At 39.1% G+C, this 27,937-nt stretch overlaps 1 protein-coding gene across 1 annotated transcript in view; it reads right to left on the bottom strand.

Annotated features, from left to right (window-relative positions):
• The window catches only part of LOC122732285 (mucin-2-like), a 101,957-nt gene extending 82,058 nt beyond the window's left edge, over positions 1–19,899 (bottom strand). Inside the window, exons 1-3 of the mRNA XM_043972360.1 lie at positions 19,788–19,899; positions 14,837–14,941; positions 3,873–3,947 (exon numbers count right to left, since the gene is read on the bottom strand). Coding sequence (XP_043828295.1) covers positions 3,873–3,947; positions 14,837–14,941; positions 19,788–19,899 — 292 coding nt within the window. The remainder of the gene's footprint in view (positions 1–3,872; positions 3,948–14,836; positions 14,942–19,787) is intronic.
• Positions 19,900–27,937: the final 8,038 nt, after the last annotated feature.

The raw sequence follows: 27,937 nt of genomic DNA on the forward strand, positions 1-27,937 counted from the left end.
ATGAGAACTGGGACTGCTTTTTGCCTGTGCTTAGCACAGTCTGACACACAGATTCTTTTTTTTTTATGTATGAGGTATTTTATTTTTTCCATTACATGTAAAGATACTTCTCAACTTTTGTTTATACATGCTTTACAATTTCAGATTTTTCTCCCTCCCACCCCTCCCTCACCCCTCCCCTAGACAGCAGGTAATCTGATATAGGTTATATCTATATATCTCTATACAACACAGATTCTTAATAAATGTTTGTTGACTGACTCTTGTGTGACCTTACTTGTGAAATATTATACCATTGGAGCCTTCCTATCCCCTCTCTCAACCCTTTAAAGTGTGTGTTCCCCAAATGCCATACTTTCCAGCTCTCCTTTTCTACCACAAAAAATGTATGATGAGGTCATTACTTACTCCACTGTTTCCTGTTATTTTCACACCAGCAGACAAAGAACCATAGTTGCACCTACGGAGTTTCAGTAAACCTGTGTCCTTTCTTGCTTCCTCCACCTTTTAAAGAATGAAACTACCATTAAAGAAATACACACTTTAACTATCTGTTCTGCTTTGGGCAGAAAGGGAATTCCATCTGCATGGTATAGGGGAAGAAATGCTGGGTTTGGAATGAGAGAATCTAGGATGGAAACCTGACTTCAAATCATATTATCCCTAAGATCTTGGGCAAGTTCCTTGTCCTTTTTGGAACTCAGTTCTTTTATCTGTAAAATGGGCAGGTTGAGCTATATTACTTCTGAGACCCTTTCAAGCTCTGAAGCTGGAGAAATGAGGTTTCCCAACACTACAATAACATGTCTTGGTGACAGATTGGTGGTATATTGACCAAACTCCTCATTAATTTCTCTGTGTATCCAAATGGTCTATAAAACATCATTGTTCTTTCTTGCTCCCTTAATTCTTACCATATCGTATGACTGGACAAAGTAGCAGTTTCATGTTGCATTTGTATATCCCCAAATTCTAGAGTGACCATGTACAAGTTCAGGAATGGAGCACTGCACACTGAATATTACCAAGAGGGATGTATAGGTGTAAATGAAGGTGTGGAAACCTTGATATTGGTATTCTCTGATCACTGATTCACTCAATAAACATTCATTAAGAACTTACTATGTGCTTAACAATCAGCATGGTAACGTTAAGCACTGGGTAGATTAAGAAGGGCCAAAGCATTCTCTGCTTAAAGGAGCTCCCATTCAAACAGGGGTAGACACCTTGAAATAACTAGGCACATATGAGATAAACACAGAACAAATGCAAAGTAAGGAGGGAATACGCCGGCATCCTGGGGGACCAGGAAAGGCCCAAAGAAGGTGAAATATAGCGTAAGGCTTGAAAGAAGTCAGGGAAACTCAAAAGACAAGGTGAGGGTGGAGAACATTCCAAACATGGAGGAGGCCAATTCAGAGGCAGAGAGACTGTATGTTATAGCATGTTTGAAGAAGAACAAATAGAGTTGTAGAGTGCATGGGGGGGGGGAGTAATGTGTAAGAAGACCAAAAAGGGGGGCAGCTAGGTGGTGCAGTCGATAAAGCATGGGCCCTAGATTTAGAAGGACCTGAGTTCAAATCTGACCTCATACACTTGACACTTACTAGCTGTGTGACCCTGGGCAAGTCACTTAACCCCCATTGCTCCACAAAAAACAAACAAAAAACAAACAAGAGAGAGAGAGAGAGAGAGAGAGAGAGAGAGAGAGAGAGAGAGAGAGAGAGAGAGAGAGAAGGAGAAATGGGGCCAGGTGCTTCTTCATTCTTTGTGGTTGTGGGAGGGAGTAGAGTGTAATGGAAACATCATTGAACCTTTCATACCTTTTATGAAGATCCCATGGATTAAATGACCCAGACTAACTATCTTATTTCTTGGATTCAAAGCCCAGCTCTGATTCTTATTTCTTGCGTGACTTTGTGGAAATAACTTTAACTTTTCTGGAACTTGATTTCTTTATAGATAAAAATGAAGAGGATGGAGAAACATTTATTAAGCACTTACTGTTTACCAGGCACCTTGATAAGAACTCAGAATATGAAGAAAGGCAAAAGAAATCACAGTCTAATGGAGAAGCCAACATGCAAATAACTACTGATGAGGGCCTAGTGTACTAGGGTGTTGCAGTGTGAGATCTGGCAATCTAGATATCGATGGTAACTTTGGAGAGAAGAGTTTCAATTAAATGGTAAGGTGGGAAGCCAGACCACACAGAGTTAAGATGGGAGGGAGAGGAGAGGAAATGAAGGCATTGATTGTAGAAGGCATTCTCAAGGAGTTTAGCCAGGAAATACAGGCAAGATATGAGCTAGTGGGCATAGACAGATCAAGAGAGGTTTTTCAAGGCTGGGGGATACATTGGTATGTTTGTAGGCAGTAGAGAAGCATCCACTTGAGATAAGGAGAGCTTGATAATAAGGGAGAAGTGGGCATATAGAAAGGGCAATCTGCTGGAGAAGGTGGGATGGAATGGAATCGCTTGTGCTAAATGCTAAACAGTAGGTATTTAATCAATGCTCATCCACCATTTTCACTTTGATCTGTGAAGAAACTGAATCCCAGAGATTTAAAGCAACTTTCACAAGGTCACAGAAGAAATGAGTATCAAAGCTGGGAGAAAAACAGTGCCCACTAGGTGGTATAGTGAATAGAGCACTGAGCCTGGAGGCAAGAAGATCTGAGTTCAAATTCAGACTCAGACATTTGCCAGCAGTGTAACCCTGGGCAAGTCACTTAATTTTGGCAGTTAGTGCCTGCCACATAGCAAGTAGTAAATGCTTCTTTCTCCTTTCTGCCATTAAAAAAACAAACCTCAGGTTCTCTGATAAAGAATTCAGTCATGTTTTCACTATACTACGTCGCCCCTCACAAACTGACAAGGGGTTTGCCTTGTCAGAGAGAAGGACCTCTAATGTCTAAATCCTATGCTCCCATGCTGATAGAACCAGAACCAGAAATTGAGCAATGTCACAGCAGTTTTATTTCTGGTGACAAATAACTTTTGGGAGTCTAAATTTACAGATCTCTGGCCCTTTACTAAAGATATTATGGACTTTTTAAGTCAATCTGAGAGCCTTCCAAAACTTAGTTTGGTCAAAGAGCGGATTTCTTGCTCTAAAAACCACCTTTAAAATTTGAATTTGAGTCATTGTACCTAAATCCACTGTACCTAAGTCACAATGAAAGGGGGAAAGGGTGAATATACCTAAGAAAATATACCATAAATACTAAGGGCAGCTAGGTGCCTAGGAAGACTCCTCTCCCTGAGTTCAAATCTGGCCTGAGATACTTACTAGCTGTGTGAACCTGGGCAAGTCACTTACCCTTGTTTGCCTCAGTTTCCTCATCTGTAAAATGAGCTGGAGAAGGAAATGGCAAACCACTCCAGTATGTTTGCCAAGAAAAACCGAAGTGGAGTCACAAAGAGTCTTGCACAACTGACCATGACTGAAGAACAAAAAACTACTGAGGCTTTTCAACAGAGGAACTCATACACGCCCATGTAAGCAGTAGGATGGAAGAGCCTGGTCCCAGTCAATTTCAGGGATCTTTGGGCAATGCTAAACAGCAAAGGTGAAGAAAGGTTTGTCAAATGAAGAATGAAGGAGAATAGGAATATATTGGCCAGAGCTGAAAGTAGTTTGGTCAGGCTGTTCTGATGTCAAGAAGGACATTTACACACATGCATACATGCATGTACATACATATGGATATATGTATACACACATACACATGTATATGTATATATATGCATACACATATATATGTTGATTTTTAAAATCTCTGAAATAGATTTTTAAAAAATAGATTTTTATAAGTTTGAATAAGACACAATGGCAGAAAGCAGAGTGATTATCCTCAAGGATGCTTACCGGGAAGTAAGTCATAAGAGCCAAAAGACCCAAGGTCAGGCACAGTGGGTTCATCCTTTATGTGCTTGGTGTTCCCTGGAAGCAGGCAGAATGATTTCCGACTGTTAGTTCCATTACTGAGCACTACATTGATCAAGTAGCATTTTCTTTGTGAAAGGAGCAATTTACAAAAGAGTTAGCCATGAAAGGTAGTTTTTTGAATGGTGGGAAAGCAACATTACTATGAAGGTGCAAAGCTTTTGGGGATGTTCTAAACCTTCTAAGTAAATGCCAGGAGAAGCAGTGTGATATAGCAGACTGCCTCCCGAGTCAGAGATCCTGAGGTCTAATCCAACATCTGACCCTTACTTAGTTGACTTTGGGAAGTCACTTAGCCTCTCTAGGTCTCAATTTTGTCTTCTGTAAAATGAGGTGGGGTAGGGTTAGCTGGAGGACCTTGGGGGTTCCTTCCAACTTTAGGATTATAAACTATTGGAAACATAATATGATTAATGTAGTTTTGATATCAAATAACTTTCCATTATTAGAAATTTTAAAAAGCCTTTTGTTTTGTGAATTAGAAATCCCCAAATTTTCTAAGTATGAAGTTGGGAAAGTAATGTATTTCAATGGTTTCTTCATATATAGAGAGAAAGAGTTAGGGGGTAGAGAACTGACTATAGAGTCACTTTAGAGAGGGGTTAAAACCCTAACTCTGGCCCGTATTAGCTCTGTGGTCATAGGTAACCCTTTTCTTCTCAGTACCCCTTGTACTTCCCAAGACTATGAGTTCCAGAGTGGCGGATCTGCTTCAGGGGAGGAAATTCCCATGCCAGGAGTTCCTCACTCCCATGAAAGTATTGAGCCAGAACAATAAAATCAACATAATCCAGTATCTTGGAAGTCCCCTCTCCCCTTTCTATACTGTATTAACCATCTATTTATTAAGTATTTTCTTTCCTTGAGATGTTACATGTAGAATGGAGATTTTGTGACACAAGCAACATCATTATCATCGCAGAGAAAACATTCCCATTTTAGTGTGCCTTCTCTACTACTTTTTATTCTTTCAGGTCACCTATTTACCAAGACATTTCTGTTAGAGACCTAACTGCAGATAACAGCAACAAGAAACATTTATATGGAACTCTAAGGTTTGCAAAGTGCTTTACAAATATTCTCTCATTTGATCTTCAGAGCAACCCTGGAGGAGGATTCATTTAATCATTTAACTAGCATGGATTAGGCCTCTTTGTGTCAGACACTGGGGATACAAAGAAAGGCAAAAAGTCAGTCCGTGCTCCAAGTTTGATGATGGAGATGACATGCAAACAAGTACCCACAGATAAGATACATACAGGATAAATTGGAGGCCACCAGTCAAGGAGCTCACAGTCTCATTAGACTGAACTGTTGAAGAATTGAAGCTGAGAGAGGTGTCTGACACAAAGGGGCCTAATCCACGCTAGTTAAATGATTATGGAATTTTAAGTTTCATAAAATGCTTTACAAATATCGCATTTGATCTTCAAGGCAACCCTAGAAGTAAGTGCTATTATTATCACTGTTTGAAGGATGATTCATTCAATCAATCAACTAAGAGATGTCCCATGTTCACTTGGCTTAGATGTACTTTTGCATGAAAGGTGAGGAGTGGTGGTGATTTCCATAGAAGTCTATAAGAGATAACAGGTTAGGCTTCTAGAAAATCTATTAAGTGAATGGTCACATCCTTTCAATTTCTACAGTGTGGAAACATTTCCAAGGGCCCTCTTAAGGTTCTGGGATGCTCCCTGGACAGACAAAAGACAGAACATCATTGATCTTGTATCTAATTTCCCTTTTGTACTAAAAAAAAAACTGCCCAAAGAGTGGTTTACACTTTATTTCCATGCATTCTGATTTGGGTCCATGTAATGCATTGATGTCAAACCCCAAAACAAAGAAGAAAAAAATAATAATACAGATCCCTCTCTCCTTATGAAGTTCTTAATCTGAAGCAGCTAGCCTACATGGTGGACTGAATGCTGACTTTAAAGTCAACATCTGATATTGCAATCCTTCCTCAGACATATACTTAAAGTTCCATATTCATTAAAAGCCCACGAAAGTGCAAAGCTCAAGAAACTTATTAGATGTCAATATTCAGGAGATGTAAGATGAGAATTCTCAAGTACCTACCCTGGTAGAGGAACCTTCTTTTGTAGTCTGGTCAAATTGTCAGTTATCCTGGTCACCTTCTGTGCTGTGATGTCCTAAGGATGATAACTGATGGGTAAGACAGAGGCTTATAGGAAGTACCCACCTGAGAAGTAGCATTTCTTATAGTCTCTTACTTGATTGTTTCTGGAGACCGGAAAACAATTTGAAGGAAAATAATGTCACTTCTGGGTTCTTACTCAAACAAAGGAATAAAGTGGCAGTTTGCTAAAGTTGGCACTGATCCTTATATGTCAATTTCTTCCTGAAGAAGACCTTGACTCAATGAGGCAGAATCTTCAATTGTGTGTTCCCTCAGAGCATGCTTTGGTAGATATATTAACTCTTTTGAGTAGCCCTATGTTCTTGTTGCTAAATTTCTCCAAGGTGTGATTTACATGAAAAAATCTAGCTCAATATGTATTATTTCTTTTAGAAATTTGAAAAAAATAAATTCCCATATATTTGTGAGGATTAGATAAGGTATGCACCGACATATACACATATACAGGTGTGCATGGATATATGCATAGCATACACATGAAACTGATCTCATGCTTTTCTCTGATTCCTGCTTTAATAATATAATCACTTTGAAGTCTAATTGTGATGCCTTTTCCACCTTGCTTCTTTTTTCAGCTCAAATAGACCTTATTTTCCCTTTAGAAAAATTAATGACATGTTTAGGACCATAGGAGTTAGAGTTGCAAGGGGCCTCAGAAGTCATCTACTTTAACTCCATTGTACAGATGGGTCACTAAGCCCCCCCTGCCCAATCCCAAACACAACCCAGCACTCCTAGGTAGCATTTAATTTTGATTCTAAGTTTGGCATTCTTAACCTTACTTGTGTCATGGATCATTCTTAGACAATCTAGTGAAGTCTAAGGGCCCCTTCCTTTTCAGGATAGTATTCTTCAAATAATTGAGGAAATGTTCATTTCAGGTAGAGGGTAGTAGATTTTTTTTTTTTTTTGCGCTGGGCAATGAGGGTTAAGTGACTTGCCCAGGGTCACACAGCTAGTAAGTGTCAAGTGTCTGAGGCCGGATTTGAACTCAGGTCCTCCTGAATCCAGGGCCAGTGCTTTATCCACTGTGTCACCTAGCTGCCCCCAGGTACAGGGTAGTAGAAAAGACATAATTTTTTCTCATCCAAGTTCATGGATTCCCTGAAATCTTGAACTCTCACCACTGCTCTAAGGAATGAGAAACAGGAAATACTTGGAATATAGATTTTGGACCTCTATTCAAATTGTATTTGGGAAGAGTTGTCATATAGGGCTACTAATACCCACTGGGCTGGGGGACCTTGGACCTCTTATCCTCATTGGCCCCTTTTCAACTTGTCTTTGTCTAATCATCCTTCCAGAATGACCTAAAATCTTACTTACTCCATGAGTCTGGATTCCAGAATGAGATCAAGTTCTAGCTGCCCCATGAGTCTGGAACCCACACTTTAGCTCTATGGGATATGTTTTCTTCTTAGGGATTTGGCTTGAAGCTATCTTACGTATGCAAGATTTTAAGGTCATTGAATACTGGGATGTCATACTGTATTTTTGAAGTGTAGAAAGAAGAGTGGAGTTTGGAATCATGAGATCTGGCTTACTCTACCCCTAACTTGCTATGTGGTCTCATGGAACTTTGAAATATTATCCACAAGAGTGCAGGTATCTGTTATTTACAGTCCAATTTATGCCAATATATTTGACAACATCACCAAATCATTACATTTGGCTTAATTTGAGTGTTTTGTACAGAGTAGGTGCTTAAGAAAAGTTTTGTTCCGTGATTTACTCATTCAAATATACGGATGTTCCTTAAGACAGTTTCTCATTCTTTGTGATAAGGGATGGCTCTCTGGGAAGGAAGAGGGGGAAAATATAGAGGAAACCTAGACTATGTAAAAGCAACAAAAATAGAAATAAATTTAACAAAAAGACATTAATTTTGTGTCAACATTCTTATTTTTAAATTGATGATAATATTATCTGATGTGCCTGTTATATATAGTATTGTGATAAAATATTGGAATTTGGCAGATGCTCAGAGGTCCCATCTGATTGATTTAGTATTGTTTGAGAAACTAAGTACCTACTTAGGAATGATTAGATATAGGCCAAACCTGGCCTGCCCTGAGTGACGTATACTGCTGATGTAAGCAGGGAGACCACTCTCAGCCATTCAACTTGAAGGCCCTCCCTTTTGGGGGAGGGAGAGAAAAGGTAGAAAAGAGAACACTGAGGCAGGGAGCTCTCTTTCCTGTTGGTGAGCTTCTAAGAGCGGACTGGCGAGGGGCTGCACAGCTGACTCTCATAGAAACTACGGACCCCAGGTGGTGAGTTAATAGAAACAAGGCCAGCTCCTCGAATTAGCTGAGATGGAAGCAAGTTTGGGGACTGAGTCAGTATTTGCTAGAGCCAGGGATCTTATCCATTTTTCTGATCCCCTATTCCCTTGTTGCTGGGCTTTATTAACTTCATCTTTGTTGTATATTTTATTCCCATTAATAAAACCTGATGTGTTTGTGAAAAAGAGGCTGTTAATCTCCTTTCTTATTGTCCTGGGAGAAATAACTTACAAAGGCAGTTTGGAAGGGAGGAAACTTTGGACCTAGAGGTCCCTCATTATTTTCTGAACCCCAATATTATGGTGAGCCACCCAATTAACTCTTCCATAATAAATTTGGCCCTTACAGTGTTAATTGAAAGTACCTGGGACTGAGAGTTGAGAAATGAATCCTAGTACTAACTTTTCCACTACTAATCTTTATACACCTTTAGTCTTCTTATTTACAAAACATATGAGTTATACTAGGTGATCTTTAAAGAACCTTAGAATTCTCAAAATCAGTGTTTCTATGATTCCAGCTCTCTGATTTCTACCTTTTTCTTGATTTCAGGTAATATGGGGGTTGCTCACAAATGGGGGTTTCCTAAGTTCAACTTTCCTACTTCTCACACATTTTATAATTATTCATCTTATGCGCATTCTCTTTTATTCATGGAAATTCTCTGTTGACTAAATTAACTTCTTTCAACTAGTAGAAGTTAAAAAGCTAAAAAAAACCCTCCAAACTTCAAGCCTTTGTTACTTTTAAACAAAAATTAATAATGCCTTTTGTTTTTAAAGTGTAGTCCTTTTAAAATGTATTATCCAGGGGCAGCTATGTGGCACAGTGGATGAAGCACTGGCCCTGGATTCAGGAGGACCTGAGTTCAAATTGGGCCTCAGACACTTGACACTTAACTGTGTGACCCTGGGCAAGTAACATAACCCTCTTTGCCCTGCAAAATATATATATATATTATCCACCAAGAGAATCTTCTTTTCTAATTAAGGAAAATTGTTATGTGTGGCTACTGAACAAAGAAAAGGTATATAACATTCCATACCTGTAGTTTCCCAGTTCTGCAAGAAATGAGGTTAATTTCTTCAACTCATCTGAGGGGCCAGGATTGATTCTTGCAGTTGTGTAGCTTTTTTGCTTCATTTTTGTGTTCCTTTTGCTTATATTATTGTAATTTTTGTGAATGTTGCTTTCCTAGTCCTGTTCATTTCATTTTACATCAGTTCAGGTAAATGAGGCTAGGTGGTGCTATGGATAGAGCACCAGAGTTACAATCAGAAAGAGTTAAGTTCAGATTCTGCTCCAGACACTTAATAGCTGTGTGACCCTGGGCAAGTCAACTTCTGTCTGCCTCAGTTTCTTCAACTGCAAAATGGGATTAATAACAGCACTTGATTCCCAGGGCTCTTGTGAGGATAAAATTTGTAAACTATATTGCAAAGCTTAAAGTGTTATATAAATACTAGCTAATATGAGTTCATTTAAGTCTGGTCGTCCTATAGTTCTCCAAATTCCTCATGTGTGTTTCTTATCGATGTACCACAGTTTAGCAGAATCACAAAATTTAAAGTTTAAACGGACTCCTGTGGCCACATAGTCTGGCCCATACTTGTAAAGAAATGCCCATTATGACATGCCCAATACAGGATCATCCAGTGTCTACTTGAAGGCTCCCAGTGTTGGGGAAGCTTCTTAGGAAGCCCATTCTACCGTGAACAGTGCTGAATGTCAGGATGTCTTCCCTAATAAGCCCACATTTGTCCCTCTTCTCTTTCATGCATTGCTTTTGGATCCAAATAGAACAAGCCTAATCACTCTTTTACAGGCAGCCCATCATATTCTAGGGTTCATTTATTATGCCCAGCTCCTGAATCTTGTATGGGCTAAATAACCCCAGTTTTTCAACATATTTTATTTTATTATTATTATTTTTTGCAGGGCAATTGGGGTTAAGTGACTTGCCCAGGGTCACACAGCTAGTAAGTGTCAAGTGTCTGAAGCTGGATTTGAACTCAGGTCTTCCTGAATCCAGGGCCTGTGCTCTATCCACTGCGCCACCCAGCTGCCTCTCAATTTCAACTTATGAAGTTGATGTTTTCAATCCAAGTAGGAGATTTTATATTTTTCCCAATTGAATTCAGTCTTATTAGATTGAGATGAACAGCAGCCATTCAAGGTCTTTTTGGATCCTGCCTTTGCCATCTATTATGTATATGAGCCTTCGTGCCCAGCTTGGAGCCATCACAAGGCTGATACACATTTTACCTGTGTCTATACCACAACATTGACAAAAATAAAAACTAGCACAAGGCCCAGCTCCACGTCCCTGGAGACCATTCCCCACTCACTGTGCACTCGCTTGCTTCCAGATTTCAGTACCAGAAAAAGTCCTTCCATGAATATTTTGTCATCTATTTATTTCCTTTGGTCTTTGACTTTCTCAGGCTCTGTGGCCAGCATAGGATTTCTGTGTCAAAGAGGATGAAAATTTTAGTGATGCTTCTTCCATAAATCCACACATACAACACACTTACACACCATCCATATGGCTGTGCATTGGCTATAGACACATATATTCTGTATATGCATGCATAAATGGGCTCTGTGTATGGAGAGAGAGAGAGATGAAGAGAGAATGAGGGAGAGAGAAGGGGGAGAGACAGGCATAGAAAGACAGAGATGGGGAAGAAGGGAGAGAGACACAGAGAAAGGAAGAGAGGGTAAGAAAGAGGGAGGGAGAGAGAATCAGGCTATGTGTGTGTCTATATGTCTCTCTCTGTAATAAATATAGCAGATATTATAGGAATAGAGATTAGACTTGTGGTTCCATTGATATAGGGAATTCCTGGGTGAAGAAACTCCTTCTAGCCTATGTATAGTTTTAGAGAATTGAAAGCCACAAAGGTAGAAGCACTTACTGTCTCCAATCTAATTATATCATCCTGTAACATGGCATTCAATGGTCCATGGGGTCAAAAAGAGTCAGGCACAACTAAACTACTGAACAACAACAACAAAACATTCGTCGATGAATTGTAATTGCACAAATTTACTATGCATGTAATTATATAATAATATAATATTATATTATTAATCAGAAGCTAGATAAAATTCAAATGAAGCAATTAGAAGTAAGGGTGACATGGGACCGGGGTGAGACATGCTGAGCCAACGTAATTTTATAGAGTGTGTTAATCTGGAAATTAAGGAAATAATCAATATAGGAGAAAATAAGGTCTTTAGTCAGGGCAGAGGAACTATAGCTCATGGTGTTGCAAAGCAAGAAGCTAGGAATACCCAAAGATGGGAACTGAGGACAGGGTTTTTATGGGGTAACAGAACAAGAGGGAGCCAAGAGGGCTCCAGAGTCCTATACAGAAACTACTAACTACTTAATGTAAATGTAAATGTAAATGTAAATGTAAATGTAAATGTAAACTGCTCTTGAGTTAAGTATAGATGCTACTTAACTCTAAATAGAAACTACTTAATGTCATAGTAACAGAAAGTCCAGGGAGTATGGTGGGGAATCATTGGGAGGGTATAGTTTTCTTAGGGGAGATCCAAAAATCAATCAAGAGTCTGGAATTGACAAAGATTGGTTAGCCCCAGGCAATTCATTGGCCTGGGAAGGGGGAATAAGTGGGGATCAGTCGGTTCTCAGTAAATTTGTAGTTATCAAATGCAACATTCTGGTCTCAGAACTTTAGAACCATTAAGGTATTGAGAGGTCATACGATCATAGATTCGGAGTTAGGAGAGACCAAAGAAGCCATTGAGTTCAGCCTCTTCATTTTACATATGAGTAAACTAAGGCACAGAGAGGTTAAAAGAACTGGGAAAGGACATGCAGCTAAAAAGTGTCTGAGGTGGGATCTGAATTCAGGTCTTTCTGATTCTAAGTGCAGCTGTCTCAATTATTCCATTCTGCCTTTCTTCTATTCCAGCTCTTTTATAAATAAAGAAAATGGGGACTAAATTGGGGGAAGTAAATTGGTCAAATTACTATGTTAGTATGGCACAAGAAGGAGTATAACCTCATCTCCAGACCCCAAGGGCAACTGCTAAACCTCTTCTTAGTGCCTCTTTGTTAAGAGCAGTGTCAGGGGATTAACAGAATACAATGTTAACATTGCAACCATCTCACTATCTGTCACCCTATGGATCATGGGTAAGGTTAGGCAAACAGTTTATAACTTGAAGGGCATGGCTCATTTGGGATTTTCAGTCTGTCTCAGTAAATTTTACTTCTCTGTTGGCTTAAACAGAAATGCTCTTATGAAGAGCTGTAACTTAAATTTTTCAAGGTTAAAATTGGAAGGAGGTTATTTGGGTTGGGGGAATTCTACATGCTTTTGAGCTTTGCTATGTATTTGTAAAATAGTTTCAGGCTTTAGAATTAGAATTTCTTTTTGCCTTTGTTATTAATTTCTTATTCTGCTCTAGCAAAACCTTGGTCTCCTGATTTTCAACATTATTTTATGTTAGTCCCTCCTTTCACCTGGATTCTTTGGGTCAAAGTCATTGCAGGAGAAATCTATGCCCAACATGTCTAATTGAAACATTCCTTGCAGGGATCATCCCCCATTTCTCAGTTTCCTCAGGGATTTAGAGAGGGTCAGGAATAATGACAAGAAGGATGAATCGGTGGTTTGCTCCCTGTACTTTCCTTAGACTGGAGGTCTTTAGGGCCATTTCCCTCATCAGTTTCATCTATCTGTTACTGACCCCTTCCAGTATCTCAGTGTAAGTTTTGGTCATGTTGCTGCTGAATGACTTTCTCTCTCTCCTTTTTATTCCTTTTCTCAATTGTGGTGACCCATCAATTTTAATGTGTTTCTATCCTCTCTTTCCCAAATTTCCTTGTGACCAGTAGGACGTGTATGTGAGATGGCTGTTTCAAGCTAGGGATGTCATCTGAACTATGTCCCAAAGGTGCTCCTTAAGCCTTGTATAATGGAGGGTCAAAGTCATTCTAGAAACAAAGGTCAGGGGGAGTATTACCCAAAGTTGGCCCAAAGAAGGCTATGATAAATAGCAGCAGCTAGGTGGCTCAGTAGATAGAGTGCTGGACCTGAAGTTAGGAAGACTCATCTTTCTGAGTTCAAATCCAGCCTCAGACACTTCCTAGCTGTGTGACCCTGGGCAAGTCACTTAACCCTATTTGTCTCAGTTTCCTTACCTGAAAAATGAGCTGGAGAAGGAAATGACAAACCACTCTAGTATCTTTGCCAAGAAAACCTCAAATGGGATCGCAGAAAGTAGGAGACAACTGAAATGACTGGACAATAATATAGGCTATCTGCAACCATGATCTAATCCCTAAAGCAATATTGGGAAGCCAAGGTGCTCAAAGTTGTCTTGCAGCTGGAGGCATTTGTTAGGGGCCTTTCTAGGTTACTAGTTCTAAGGGTGGGGGCTTATGCTGTGCTTGTATTCAAAGGGACAGATGCTGTTTTCTCTGGCTACTATAGTTCCATAGTTTCTTTTATATATATATATATATATATATATATATATATATATATATTTTTTTTTTTTTTTTTTTTTTTTTTTTGCAGGCAACGGGGGTAAAGTGACTTGCCCACGGTCACACAGCTAGTAAGTGTCAAGTGTCTGAGGCTGGATTTGAACTCAGGTACTCCTGAATCCAGGGCCGGTGCTTAACCACTGTGCCATCTAGCTGCCCCCAGTTCCATAGTTTCTTATGGCAATGTATGGAGCAAACTGCCTCAGTTTACCCAAATAACTCGAGGAGACCACAAAGTCAAGCAGAGACAGATTTATTACATCCTCATGAGGATGGGCAAAACCCAATTACACATTGAAGTCTTGCCAAGATATGCCCAATCCTCTAGGCTTTTATAGTAATCTTGAAAAGGACTGTCCCCATGTACACCTAGGGTGGATGAGCTCACAATCTAACATCCAATCCTGTCTCATCCAAGGTGCGTGTTCAGCTTGTGATCAATGTATGGAGACATGCATACGTGTTCCAGGAGCAAGGGGGAAAAGGGGAGGGGGAACAAGGTCAAACCAAAGGAAAAGGAAACAGGGGAGTGAGAGTCAGATGTTTCAAAGCTCACAGTTCCCACTGACTCCCCTCTCCAGGCCCCTGTCTCTAAAGATAAGGATGACAGGGTTAAAATTTATCTTCGGCTATGTTGGGAAGTCAAAGAAATAATTGGCAATAAAACTTAAAGGAGACAGTGAGAATTTTGACAAGCAATAAACTTCTAACAAACTATACTGGGGCAGGTCTGGGTACCTTCCAGACCCCATGGTCAGAGTTTAATCTGACTCAAATCCATAATCATATCATACAATCCTCCATTTTTCTTTTATGCTCAGAGAGCATATTCTGGATTTGAGTCACTGTCGTTGAGCCCTTCAGCCATGCAGGATTTCAGCCCATCAGTCCAAGTCCAACTCATCACCAGTCTCTCCTTCGTGAAGTTTCAGAATCATGGTCTTTAATCTTTTCTCAGTGAACTGCTGAGTCACCATCAGCTGCATCTGTTGAACTGCACGTTGTATCAAACCTATAAAGCAAGGGACTAAACAGGGACAAGTATAAGGAGAACTCCAAAATTATAAATGAATACCTAATCCTGTCCCATAGGCATCTTTCAGGAGGTAAATTGGGGTCTAATTAATTATCCTAATATACCATATACATGTCAATAACTACCAATATTATAACAACAAATATGATTTAAAACCTCTTTATAATTTCAGTGATGTGCTCCCAGTGTCCATTCACTTAGCAATTTTCATCTTTGATCTCAGATGCCCCTATTAGAACCTTTTACAAAACAAATTTAAATAGCAAATACAACTGTTTTCCCATTTCATCCAAGGAAAGAGTAATTTCTAATTGGCCCCTTCTAGGCCTGAGTATCCCCAACTAGACTCAGGCTCACCAGGCTACCACTACATCCCCCCACCCCTCCTTCCAATAGCTAAGGGAAAAGAGGGCGAAGATCTCTTCTTTTGTAGCTGCTTCAAGCTGAATATGTGTGTAGAGTTGACAGTGGAAGGTGCAGAAATCCTTGCAGGCCTGGTCCAGATGGTGAAGGGTGTATATAGTCTGGAATTGCTAACATAAAATTGAAAGCCTTGAGCCTAGATAAAACAAACTATCAAGAGGTTAAAGAGACAAAGACAAAAAATTTTAAAAGACAACAATAGGGAAAAGGGGCAAACCAAAAGAGTGAATCCAGGAACCCCCAGATCCTGCATCAGGAGCAAAAAGCTGTTCACAAATGTCCTTCATCCAGTGAAAGGTGTCATGAATGCCCCGTGCTGTTCAAAGCTTTACCTAGTTCTGTATCTGACAGACATTATTAACAACAAATCAAAGGGTTACCACTATCTTGCTACATGCAAGCCATACAATCTAAATGTTTCAAAATGCCACTGAAGGCAGAACCCTTAAATCTTTCCAAATTACATCTATATCCATTTCACTTTATTTCTCCAAAAGTTTTCACTCAATTGTTTAAGATGTAATCCTCACGTAAAACTTAGGTTACAAAATACCTTTGTAAGAAGATGACCACAAATGAACTTACATAAGAGTTACCAAGTTAACTTCAATTCTAATAAAAGACTTAGGATGACATTTAACCAATTAATTTCAAAACAGTGCATGTCAAATAAGTTGTCCATAATAAACCATGTTTGTATTACAGGACATGCTCTATAGACAGATATTATCTCTACATTACACAATAAACTTATATAACAAAACATTCTATATTTTACTCTTCTCTGTTTTCTTGAAACAGGCTTGAGATGTCTCTGGTTCAGTTTTAACATACATAACTAATAACAGACAGATGACAAGGCTAAATGCTTATACATTCTAGTTGTTCGGATTCTGAAAGGGACTAGAATTTCTAAGCCAAATAGCTTGAATCTTAAACCTGCATCTCACCCAGATATTACAGTATTAATCTAGGGATGAAGAGACAATATTGTGTTCATGCTTATCAAGTGACATGATTATAGGAACTTGCCACAAAAGAAAAAGAACAAAGCTCTGGGGGAAAGGTACTTCCCAACTCCCAGTAGAAGTTTTATAGACAACCAATGCAATATGTCAGACTTAACATCAGCCAGGTGGGAGAGTTTACATTCCATATGTAATATTCGGGGAAACCGAGTCAGGAGACACCTACCTCAGCCTTTGCCAAACAGTCGGTCTCCCATCCTTTCCCAAGAGAACTCCACCTGCAGTGCACACATGTAAAACCCTATAGGGTTGCTGGTATCATGAATCATATGGCTCACCATTCCTTAATAGTAATAACTGGAGTCAAACTCAGAACAATAATAATTAATAGTCCCATAACATCTTAAATAGCAAGTCCCAACAATCAGCACTAAAAGTGAATTCACTTCTCAAGGATCACATATCCTAGACAGCAAGTATTAACTATTCTTGTGCTTAAATAGGTTTTTCATCCCCAGATTAGCACTACACAAACGAATCTGCTTTGAGATGCTCAATAACAAGCAATGGTTGAAATAAGTGTAAGCAATCCCAAATTGCATACTGGGAACAAACTAGAAAATGCCCCACACAATAGCACATGGTAAAATGGGTTTAGATGTTAAACATAAGATACTGTCCTCAGAATTCCCCTAAACAATGGGAACATCTTTAAAGTGACAACTAGTTTGCATGTGTTTCTACACACATGTTCTAATTCCAATTAATTAAAAACATAAGTAAACTTCAGATTCCCTATTAAGATGATACAAGATAGCTCATAAGTTACTTATTGTTCACTAACATGTCATACATGACAAGTTCAGGCACCAATAAATCCAGATCAAAACAGCAAGATCTTTCTCATAGCTTACTAATTATTTAGATGTTCTAGTATTAATTCAATAACCAATTAATTCAATGTTACAATGACAAACTTCTACTTTGTCCATTCTCATAATAGAAATATACACCAAACCTTAAGAATGAAACTCAAATATTCAGATATTCAGGATTCCAGAAAAGCTTTTTCCATTAATTAACACAATTTCACAAATCACAGTAAGTTTGAACATGATTGTTATCAATATCAAATCACCATTGCAACAAATTAGCTTAACTTTATCTCTGCTCCCCTTCTCTCTCATCTAAAGTGTTTGCAGTGGGGAGGAATTTCAGCTTCTTCCAAACCAAAGAGGAAATATTCAAATAACCCATTCCAATTATAATAACAAATTTTACTAGGCCCCTTTTTAAAGGCCCCTTTTTAAATCCTCTCATTATCTCTTGTTGTAGTTGTAGTTGTTGTTCTTTCAAACTAACAGTATACCAGATCACAATACAACTTAAAGTAATCCAGCAGTTTCTTTTGCCAGTTTTTTTTTTTTTATCTCTAGATTTCATTTCTTTCTGTCCTTCAAGGTAAGAGACTGCACTAAGGATTTCAAGTCCCATCCCCCTGTAATACCAAATTACATTTCACAAAGAGATCCCATCAAGCTTCTAACTTTTAGAAAAAAGCAAATGACTCTACTTTACTGAGGATCTGTTAGATCTTAAAGCCTTAATATACAGCTAAGAATATTCTTACTATGCCCACTTCACAAAAAACCATTATCACATTCAATTAAATTCATAACCCAAAGTAATTTAGAGAATCCAAATCTGACCATATCTCTAATACAATAGACTATTAAACTATTGGGCACTTTTCCTTTACATATTGCAAATCACCTTGATGTAGTCAGCTTAAAGTTACACAAATAGAACAGTATATATTTCACTTAGAATTAAATCAGAATTAATTCAATTAAACCTCAATTTGTTTTCTGAATGGTATCATATAGAACCTCATTGATAATTTCATATTAGTATTAATTCATCCCATAATCACTTAATCTAAACACTTCCTATTTTCCTGTTTTTGTTTCTCCTTAAACAGTTCCATTACAAAAGAAAATTTTTAAAGTGGCAGTATATAGTTTGTATGATTCCCAAAGTTTCTTAAATAGATAGCCCAATCAAATTCAATTACCCTTCTTGATTCCCTAATAACACAAACTTTTCTTTTGCTAGTTTAAAGGAATATTTTAATGCCACATTTAGTCCTCCAATTCAATCTGAAAGACAATGCCAGAGCAGCAAGATTCCCTCTGCTCTTCCCCCACTTCCTTAACCTAGCCAGTTTTTTTTTTTAAGGGTAGCTTCTTCAATTAAACAAAACTTTTCCTTCTAAATTCCAAGCACAGACTTATGCTCTCTCCTCCCCCACAGCAGAAAAAGAGAAAAAAAAAGGGGGGGGGCTTTCTTTTCTTTCTTCTTTCTCTCTCTCTCTCTCTTTCCTTCTACTTTCCTCTCTTTCTCTCTCTCAAAAATCCCAACTATTCACTCTCATACCCCTGATCACAGTCAATGCAGACAGGGTAGACCATGTAGGCTAGCAAACAACTTCCTAACCATTCATTCCTCCTTCTCACTTAATCAAACTTCCTCGTACCTTCTCAACATACTTAAACCATCTGAAACTAGCAAAGTGGCAGCTTAGCCAATATCTCACCAAATAACCCCATTTATCTATTTTAAGATAGACCCAGGGGATTCTCTTCTTTAATCTCCTATTACAAACTTTAGGTGTTCCCTAAGAACAGACTTCACACTCACTCTTTCTCCTTTGTGGTCAGCAGCCTTTTACCTAAGGCTGCAGACAGGTCACATTCCAATGGCTCAATTCAAATTCTGAGTAATTTACAATTCTACAATCCCCTTCTCAGTCCCTTCTCTAACCCAGACTGCAAGGATCAATTTCCCTTTCTTCTTCTTTTGTCAATACAGTTATTTTGATGGAATTTTTGCTCCTGGACCTCTACTTTTAATTTCAATTGAAAAGGTCTCCTTCCAATTATCTAATCCAGGATTTTTTCCAGCCTCCTCTGGCTCTTTAAACTTGCCCTACTCTAGATGTTCTACCCATATTTTGTTCAAGATCCTAGCCTGGTCTGGACTTTTTAACCCTGAACTCACCGGGCTCCTGTTTTTGCTCGGGATGTCTATTCAACCCTGGCTCAGCATGGACCTCCACCTTTAAAAGGTCTCTACCATCTAGCTGGTTTTTCAATCCCACAAACAACAGGTACTAAACCCCCCCTAGGGGCGTTCCTATATTTTGTTCGGGGTGTCTATTGTTGGTTGGGCGTCCCCAGACCTTTTCAACCCCGCAAACTCAATAGGACCTAGAGGGCACCCTAAGGTTAATTCTGTATCTCGTATCAGGGTGTCTATTCAGTCCTAGTGACCTGTTCAACCCTGCAAAACTTCAACAGACCTTAGGATGATAACTAGGGGTTCCCGATTTCTTCCTAGAAATCCCCCTGAATGGTCACCCAGTTACTCACCAGTCTGGGTCTGTGCACACGTTGTGACCGAACCAATCCGGATACTCCTCATTACTTTAGCTGGCATCCCTGTGTCTGGTTGACTTTTAAGTCTCTCTCTCTTTCCGGGCATGGATGCTGAGAAGCCTCACCAAGAGCCAGACCCCTGAACCTGCTGAACTCAGCAGGGACGTCCTTGTTCAGAAGGACAGGCTCCTGGGAGTCTCCAAAGATCCCCAAAGAGATTCCGGACGCGCCCCCATCTGTATGGAGCAAACTGCCTCAGTTTACCCAAATAACTCGAGGAGACCACAAAGTCAAGCAGAGACAGATTTATTACATCCTCATGAGGATGGGCAAAACCCAATTACACATTGAAGTCTTGCCAAGATATGCCCAATCCTCTAGGCTTTTATAGTAATCTTGAAAAGGACTGTCCCCACGTACACCTAGGGTGGATGAGCTCACAATCTAACATCCAATCCTGTCTCATCCAAGGTGCGTGTTCAGCTCGTGATCAATGTATGGAGACATGCATACGTGTTCCAGGAGCAAGGGGGAAAAGGGGAGGGGGAACAAGGTCAAACCGAAGGAAAAGGAAACAGGGGAGTGAGAGTCAGATGTTTCAAAGCTCACAGTTCCCACTGACTCCCCTCTCCAGGCCCCTGTCTCTAAAGATAAGGATGACAGGGTTAAAATTTATCTTCGGCTATGTTGGGAAGTCAAAGAAATAATTGGCAATTAAACTTAAAGGAGACAGTGAGAATTTGACAAGCAATAAACTTCTAAACAACTATATTGGGTCAGGGCTGGGTACCTTCCAGACCCCATCCTCAGAGTTTAATCTGACTCAAATCCATAATCATATCATACAGCAACTTGAATGGACTCATACATTGGAGCAGTGGAGAGATGATGCTAAACTTTGAAATCAGGCCACAGTTTGGTTCTTTTTTTTTGTGGGGCAATGAGGGTTAAGTGACTTGCCCAGGGGGTCATACAGCTAGTAGGTATCAAGTGTCTGAGGCCAGATTTGAACTCAGGTTCTCCTGAATTCAGGGTCTGTGCTTTATCCACTGTACCATGTAGCTGCCCCCCCACAGCTTGATTCTAAACCCTCTTTTGTCCTACTCAACACTGACTTTCTGAATCTTTTGGTTCCTAGATCTCTTAGTCCTCATGTGCCCTACCTTCCTGGATCCCCCAGGGAAGGGATACCGACATACACCACTCACCAAGTAGTATCTGAGGCTCAGACAAGGTTCCATTTCCCCAGGGGAGAGAAAGTAATAGATGTGAGATTGGTTGTGGAGGTAACTTTATCAAGAATGACCAATTGGTTGCATATAGGGATAAAGGAAAAGTCAAGGATAACTCTAAAGTTGCAAATGTACATAAATAAGGAAGTTAGGAATAAGAGTGGGGTTAGGAAGAGGGGGAAAGAGAATGAACTCTTATTCGTACACAATGAGTTTGAACCACCGATGAGGAATCTAGCTGGAGATGTTCAGCTAGACCAGATGAAGTTAGATCAGAGCTGAGGGCTCAATTAGTAAGTCTGTGAGTGTTAAAAACAACCAAATATATAATCAGATCAAATAAATTAACATATGTCACTATTGATTAGAGAAATGCAAATTGAAACAACTCTAGGGCACCAACTCACACCTATCAGGTTGGCTAATATGACAAAGAAGGAAAATGATAAATGTTGGAGAAGATGTGGGAAAATAGGTACACTAATGAATTGTTGGTGGAGTTGTTAACAGATCTAATCATTCTGGAGAGCAATTTGGAACCATGACCAAAGGGCTATAAAACTGTGCATACATTTTGATCCAGCAATACTACCACTAGGTTTGTTTCCCAAAGAGATCATAAAAAAGGGGAAAGGCCCCATATGCACAAAAATATTTGTGGCAGCTCTTTTTGTGCCAGCAAAAAATGAGAAATTGAGGGGATGCCCCTCAATTGAGAAATGTCTGAGCAAGTTGTGGTATATGAATGTAATGGAATACAATTGTGAAATAAGAAATAATGAACATGTAGATTTCAGAAAAACCTGGAAAGATTTGCATTAACTGATGCAAAGTGAAATGAGCAGAACCAGGAAAACATTGTACACAGTATCAGCAAGATTGTATGATGATCAACTGTGAATGACTCAGCTCTTCTTGGCAACACAGTGATCCAAGACAAGTACTAAGACTTCATGAAGGAAAATGGTATCCATGTCCAGATAATGAACTGATGGACTCTGAATGCAGATTGAAGCACATTTTTTTCACTTACCTTATTCTTTTTTTGTGCATTTTTTCCCCTTTTGATCTGTTTCTTCTTTCATAACTGTGACTAATATGGAAATATGTTTTAGATGATGGCACATGTATAACATATCAAGGTGGCTACCATTTTTGGAAGAGAGGAGGGGAGGAATGGAGGGAGAAAAATTTGGAACTCAAAATCTTGTAAAAATGAATGCTGAAAATTTTCTCGACATGTAATTGGAAAGAATAAAATACTATTAAAAGGATTTGTGTGACATTCTTCATTGAGTTTCAATTTCATGATCTCTAAAATGGGGATGATAATCTTACACATAACAGAGTTGTGAGGATCAAATGAGATTTATACATAGATATATGTTTCATGTGTCTGAAGTCAGATTTGAACTCAGGTCCTCCTGAATCCAGGGCCAGTGCTTTATTCACTGCATCACCTAGCTGCCCCTCTATTATTATTATTAATACTATCCTTTTCAGTATTACACTGTTTCAAAACATTTCAGGATTGTCCAAGGATGTCAGGCTGTTCTTCGAAAATTATGATTCTTCTAGCTATAAAAAAATCCACAATTATCCTTAGTGAGACTCTAGATCTGATCAATTCAGTGGAATGATTTTGGGTATCCATTATTTAGGTGTCTCATTTGTCTTGGCATTTTCTTTTAAAGGTTATATGGTTTTAATGTGAGGTTCATTCTTTTCTGTTCTATTCCCCTGATTCTCCTACTCAATGTAGTCACTCAATTTCCCTATGAGAAGAGAACTGTCTGTCCAGAATATTCCTATTTATGGAAGCTTACAGATAAATGTCAGTTATTAGTTTGATTTTTTAAGATATACCACAAAGACATGCAGCTAGCAATTGCTCACGACTCATGGTCAATCCTTCTAAGGAAAAATGTCTTCCATGGCTGCTTGTTCCTGCTGCCACCATAGCTGATGGCTCACTTTTGGTATGAGTTCAACCAGTCCCGACTTTTCTGGGTCAGTTGAAGTCTTTTTCTCAGTTTGTAAAAGATTACAGGTTCTGGAGTCCTTCATGAAGACTTTTAAACTGCTTTTCTAATCTGTGGGCACTTCATCCAAATCCACCCAAATGTTCAAGTAGTGAAATATGTAAATATCTCCTTCCTAGAGCCTATCACCACTGAAATGTCAAGTGAAAATAAATAGATGTGGGGCAGCTAGGTGGCGCAATGGATAGAGCACCGCCCCTTGAGTCAGGAGGACCTGAGTTCAAATCCGGCCTCAGACACTTAACACTTACTAGCTGTGTGACCTTGGGCAAGTCACTTAACCCCAATTGCCTCACTAAAAAAAAAAAAAAAAAAAAAAAGGAAAGAAGTAGATGCTTTAAACATTTATTAGGTAGGAATAATCAAGACAGCCTTTACCACAATTGTTAGATGTATTGACAGAAAGGAAAAATGGTGTCAAGTTCCTCAATTCAGTATTATCCTTACATCAAAGGTAGATTGCGTTTATCGTACAATGCAAAATCAAGGTTTACTTTATGATTTATCATTGGTAAATGTCAATTTCAACAGGTCAGTTTTCATTGCTTGGTGGTATACCGTGATGTAATATGCTTTGGGACAGAGAATTCAGTGATACATTTGTTTCTACAAGGGTATAATTTCTCAGTCATACATGAGCACTTGTAGTACTCCTCTGAAAGAGTTTCTTCAGGTTTAGGAACAAATGCAACTTTGCAGTAGGATCAACATGGGTACCATTATTGATGTCTAAGACAATCACAGATCTATTTCTCCTGAGTGGAGATTTGTAGAGCTGTTTGTTCTGTTGATCAAATTGCACTGCAATGAACCAAAAGCTATCATTTTTCCTCTCTCATTTAGATTAGCTAGAATAACTTTCAGTTCTAAAAAGTGAGATCGCATTCAGGGTTCACTAGGGATAGGGGTAGGAATTAGATCTGTGGTTTTATTGATATAGGGTTCCTCCTTATATCAAGAAGAGAGGAGGTTCCATCTTAGAGGTCCCCAAAGCTTAAGAGATTAAAAGCTTTGCCATTATTTGTCACAGGTTTTCTGGATTTTGATGCCAGAACTCTATCCAATATGGCAAAATCCATCACTTATTTATAAAATGCAGATTTTTTTTGACATGACACAAAATTCCATCCATTTTCTTTTTAAAGTTTTCATCCTTTTAGAATTACCTTTCTTATATTTTAAAATAAAATTTAAACTTTTTTAAATTCAAAGGTCGTATTACATTACCCACAAGGATATTTTGTATTTGTTGCATAGTCTTTGCCAAAATATGGGTAATTTCTTGGAGAACTAGGGAGAAACTAGATAAATTGAAGTGGGATGCTATTTTGCCCCACATCTAAGCCTTGGATACAACTTCCATTTTGGTGGTCATTTCTTGGCATTCTGCTTCCCCCAGAGATCTGGCTATATGCGTTCATGTAACTGTAGGAGTGAAACCTTGTCTACAATTTATATCAGTTAGCATTCTGTGATAGTGTTGTGAATAGCAATGCTGATGAATAAATTTTTTCGGTTACAAAGCAGATCTGGTTTTGCAATTACTAGGAATGATGTTTGGAGAAAGGGTGATTGTTTTGTACTTTTCCTTTGCAGATAATTTATCTTAAGAGATAAGATCCTCCTTCACTTTATTGACTCATTATTTTCCAAAAAGGGCACTTAGCTTATTCCAGAAATCCACAAAAGGGTTAATAGTAGTGGCATTTGCTATAGTTTGGGTGGCAGTAGTCGTTTCATTTTGGCTTATTGTTAGATTATTAATGGAGGAAGTAGTTGGGGTGGGAGCAGAAGTGGTGTTAGTGGGAGCAGGAGTGGTGCTGTTAGCGGCGGTGGTGCTGTTAGCGGCGGTGGTGCTGTTAGCGGCGGTGGTGCTGTTGGCAGCGGTGGTGCTGTTGGAGGGTTGTGGAGAAGTGTTATTAACAAGAGGATTAGGAGGAGGAGAGACAGGAGGTCCAGGGTATGGAAATGGGCCTGGTCTTGGAGGGTAAGGCCCATTGGGATTAGGGTAAGGGTAAGGAGGAAAGGGAGGCCGATGAAAGGGAGGGAATCTGTCTGGGAAAGGTGCATTGGGAGGAGAATGGAAAGGAGGATGGGAATGAAAGGGGAATGATCCTGGTGGCTGCCTTCCTCCTGGTGGTGGTGGAAATGGGCCCCGAGGCCCATGGTGGTGTGGACCCCCATGTCTTCTGTGACATTCACTGGACTGTTGAAAGAAAAAGAAAATCATCCATCAAGGATAACGTGATTATTTAAAGTTATATGGTAGAAAATTCTTATATTTCTATGACCCTTTCTATAGTCATGTTGAGAAAAGTCAAGTCATTCACAGTTCTTCATCAAACGATATTGCTGTCTCTGTGCACAATGTTCTCTTGGTTCTACTCACATCACTATACATCATTTCATACATGTCTTTCCAGGCCTTTCTGAAGTCATCCTGCTTGTCATTTCTTAGAGCACCATCATATACTATAGTTTGTTTAGCCATTCTCCAATGGATGGGCATTCCTTTGACTTCCAATTCTTAGCCACCACAAAAAGAGTTGCTAGAAATATTTTAGTACAAATAGGTCTTTTTTCTCTTTTGAGCGTGTCTTTGGTATATAAACCCAGCAGTGTTATCGCTGGATCACAGTTCTATAGCCCTTTGGGCATAATTTCAAATTGCTCTCCAGAATGGTTGGATCTTTTTACAACTCCACCAACAATGGATTAGTGTCCCAGCTTTCCCACATCCCCTCCAACATCCAATATTTTCCATTTTTGTTATATTTGCCACTCTTATAGGTGACATGATAGCTCAGAGTTGTTTTAATTTGCATTTCTTTGATCAGTAGTGATCTAGATCATTTTTTCATATGATTATTCATAGCTTTGATTTCTTTGTCTGAACACTGCCTGTTCATATACATTGGCCATTTATCAATTGGAGAATTACTAGTATTTTTATAAATTTGACTCAGTTCTCTATATGTTTGAGAAATGAGGCCTTTATCAGAGATATTTGTTTCAAAAATTCTTTCACAGTTTTCTGTTTCCCCTGTAATTTTTGGCTACATTAGTTTTATTTGTGCAAAAGCTTTTTATTTTTATATAATCAAAATGATCTGTTTTACATTTTGTTTTGCTCTTTATATTTTCTTTAGTACTAAATTCTTACTCTGCCCATAAATCTGATAGATAAGTGATTCCATACTCAGGGGGGTGGGGAAGCATGGACCAGAGCTACAACTCAGACCTGTAGCAGGTGTGGCAGCACTATGGAAGTCCATGCTGCTGGCGTGGGACACATCTGCAGGAGACACATGCTGGAGTTGCAAGACTATAAATTTTTGAGAGTCCTACCAGCTCATGAGATGAGATGGAGGGAGCACAAAGTCTCTTGCCACAATGATTTATTGCCCCTAAGGTGATATAAACTCTGACCCTCAGTATTTGAAAGACTATAAGATAGAAAAGGGGCAGCTAGGTTGCAGCGGATAGAGCTTGAAGCCTGGCATCAGGAAGACATCTCCCTGAGTTCAAATGTGGCCTCAGACACTTCCTGGTTGTGTGACCCTGGGCAAGTCACTTAACCCTGTTTGCCTCAGTTTCCTCATCTATAAAATAAGTTGGAGAAATACATGGCAAGCAGTATCTTTGCAAAAAAGAAAAAAAAAAACAAACCCAAATAGGATCACAGAAAAGTCAGACATGACTCAAATGACTGAACAACAACAAAAAGGTGGCAGAGTGTTGTACTTTGTTCTGCTTGGTCCCAGAGAACAGAAATAGGAGGAATGGGGTCATATTTCCAGAGGTAGATTTTTGATTCAATATGAGAAAAAAGAAAACCAAGGTTTCCTAATTAGTTCTATCTAAAACATAAGGAGCTGTCTTCAGGAATAATGGGTTTTCTATCTATAGAGGTCTCCAAGTACAGATCAAATGACTACTTTGTGGGAATGTTGGGGATAGAGGGGATTTCAGGGCAGGTGTTTTGGTCAGATGAGATGGCTTTTCGGGTTTCTTCCAATTCTGAGATTTAAATTTGATGACACTGAGGAAAGTTTAATTCACATGAAAACTGTATGGCCCTTGGCAAGTCATTGGGCCTCTCTGACCTTCAGTTTCCTCATCTATAAAAGGGAATTGACAATAGAGACCAATTTCACAAGATTGTTTTTAGGATCAGTAGTGATAATGCAGGTAAATTGTTTTGAAAACCTTAATGTACTGAAGAAATGTTAGTTGCTATGAGACCTTTGGGAATGGACTTTTTGAAAATTGAGATTCCCTTCCTTATTTCCCTTGAAGATAATCTCTGAAAGAAGAAGATGGCAATATGAAATATGGAGATCCAAATCTAGGGATTATTTTAAAAAAACAAACCCCTTCTCTACATTTAATGTTTTTGAATGCAGACAAGTATGCTGGTCTTGAAAGTGTTAAATTTTTTTTGGTAGTGGCAGAAAAAGCTGTCAAGCAAAGTATTCTGTCATGTATATTTCTAAGTCTTCTGATTCACAAAGCCCTTGCATTAAGAGAAACTCGATATGAGAAAGCTGGGCCTGCCTCCCTTCCCACCTTCCCAAGGTGGCAAACAATCCAATATGGGTTATACATATATGATCCTGCAAGGGAAGGAGGGACAGAGATTGGAATAGAAAAATAGAAATAAAAATGTTTAATCTGGGGGGCAGCTAGGTGGCACAGTAGATAAAGCACCGGCCCTGGATTCAGGAGGACCTGAGTTCAAATCTGACCTAAGACACTTAACACTTACTAGCTGTGTGACCCTGGACAAGTCACTTAACCCTCATTGCCCCACAAAAAACCAAACCAAACCAAACCAAACCAAACAAAAAAACCCAACAAAAATGTTTAA

The sequence above is a fragment of the Dromiciops gliroides genome, chromosome 6, assembly GCF_019393635.1.
Source record: "Dromiciops gliroides isolate mDroGli1 chromosome 6, mDroGli1.pri, whole genome shotgun sequence".
Lineage (NCBI taxonomy): Eukaryota > Metazoa > Chordata > Mammalia > Microbiotheria > Microbiotheriidae > Dromiciops > Dromiciops gliroides.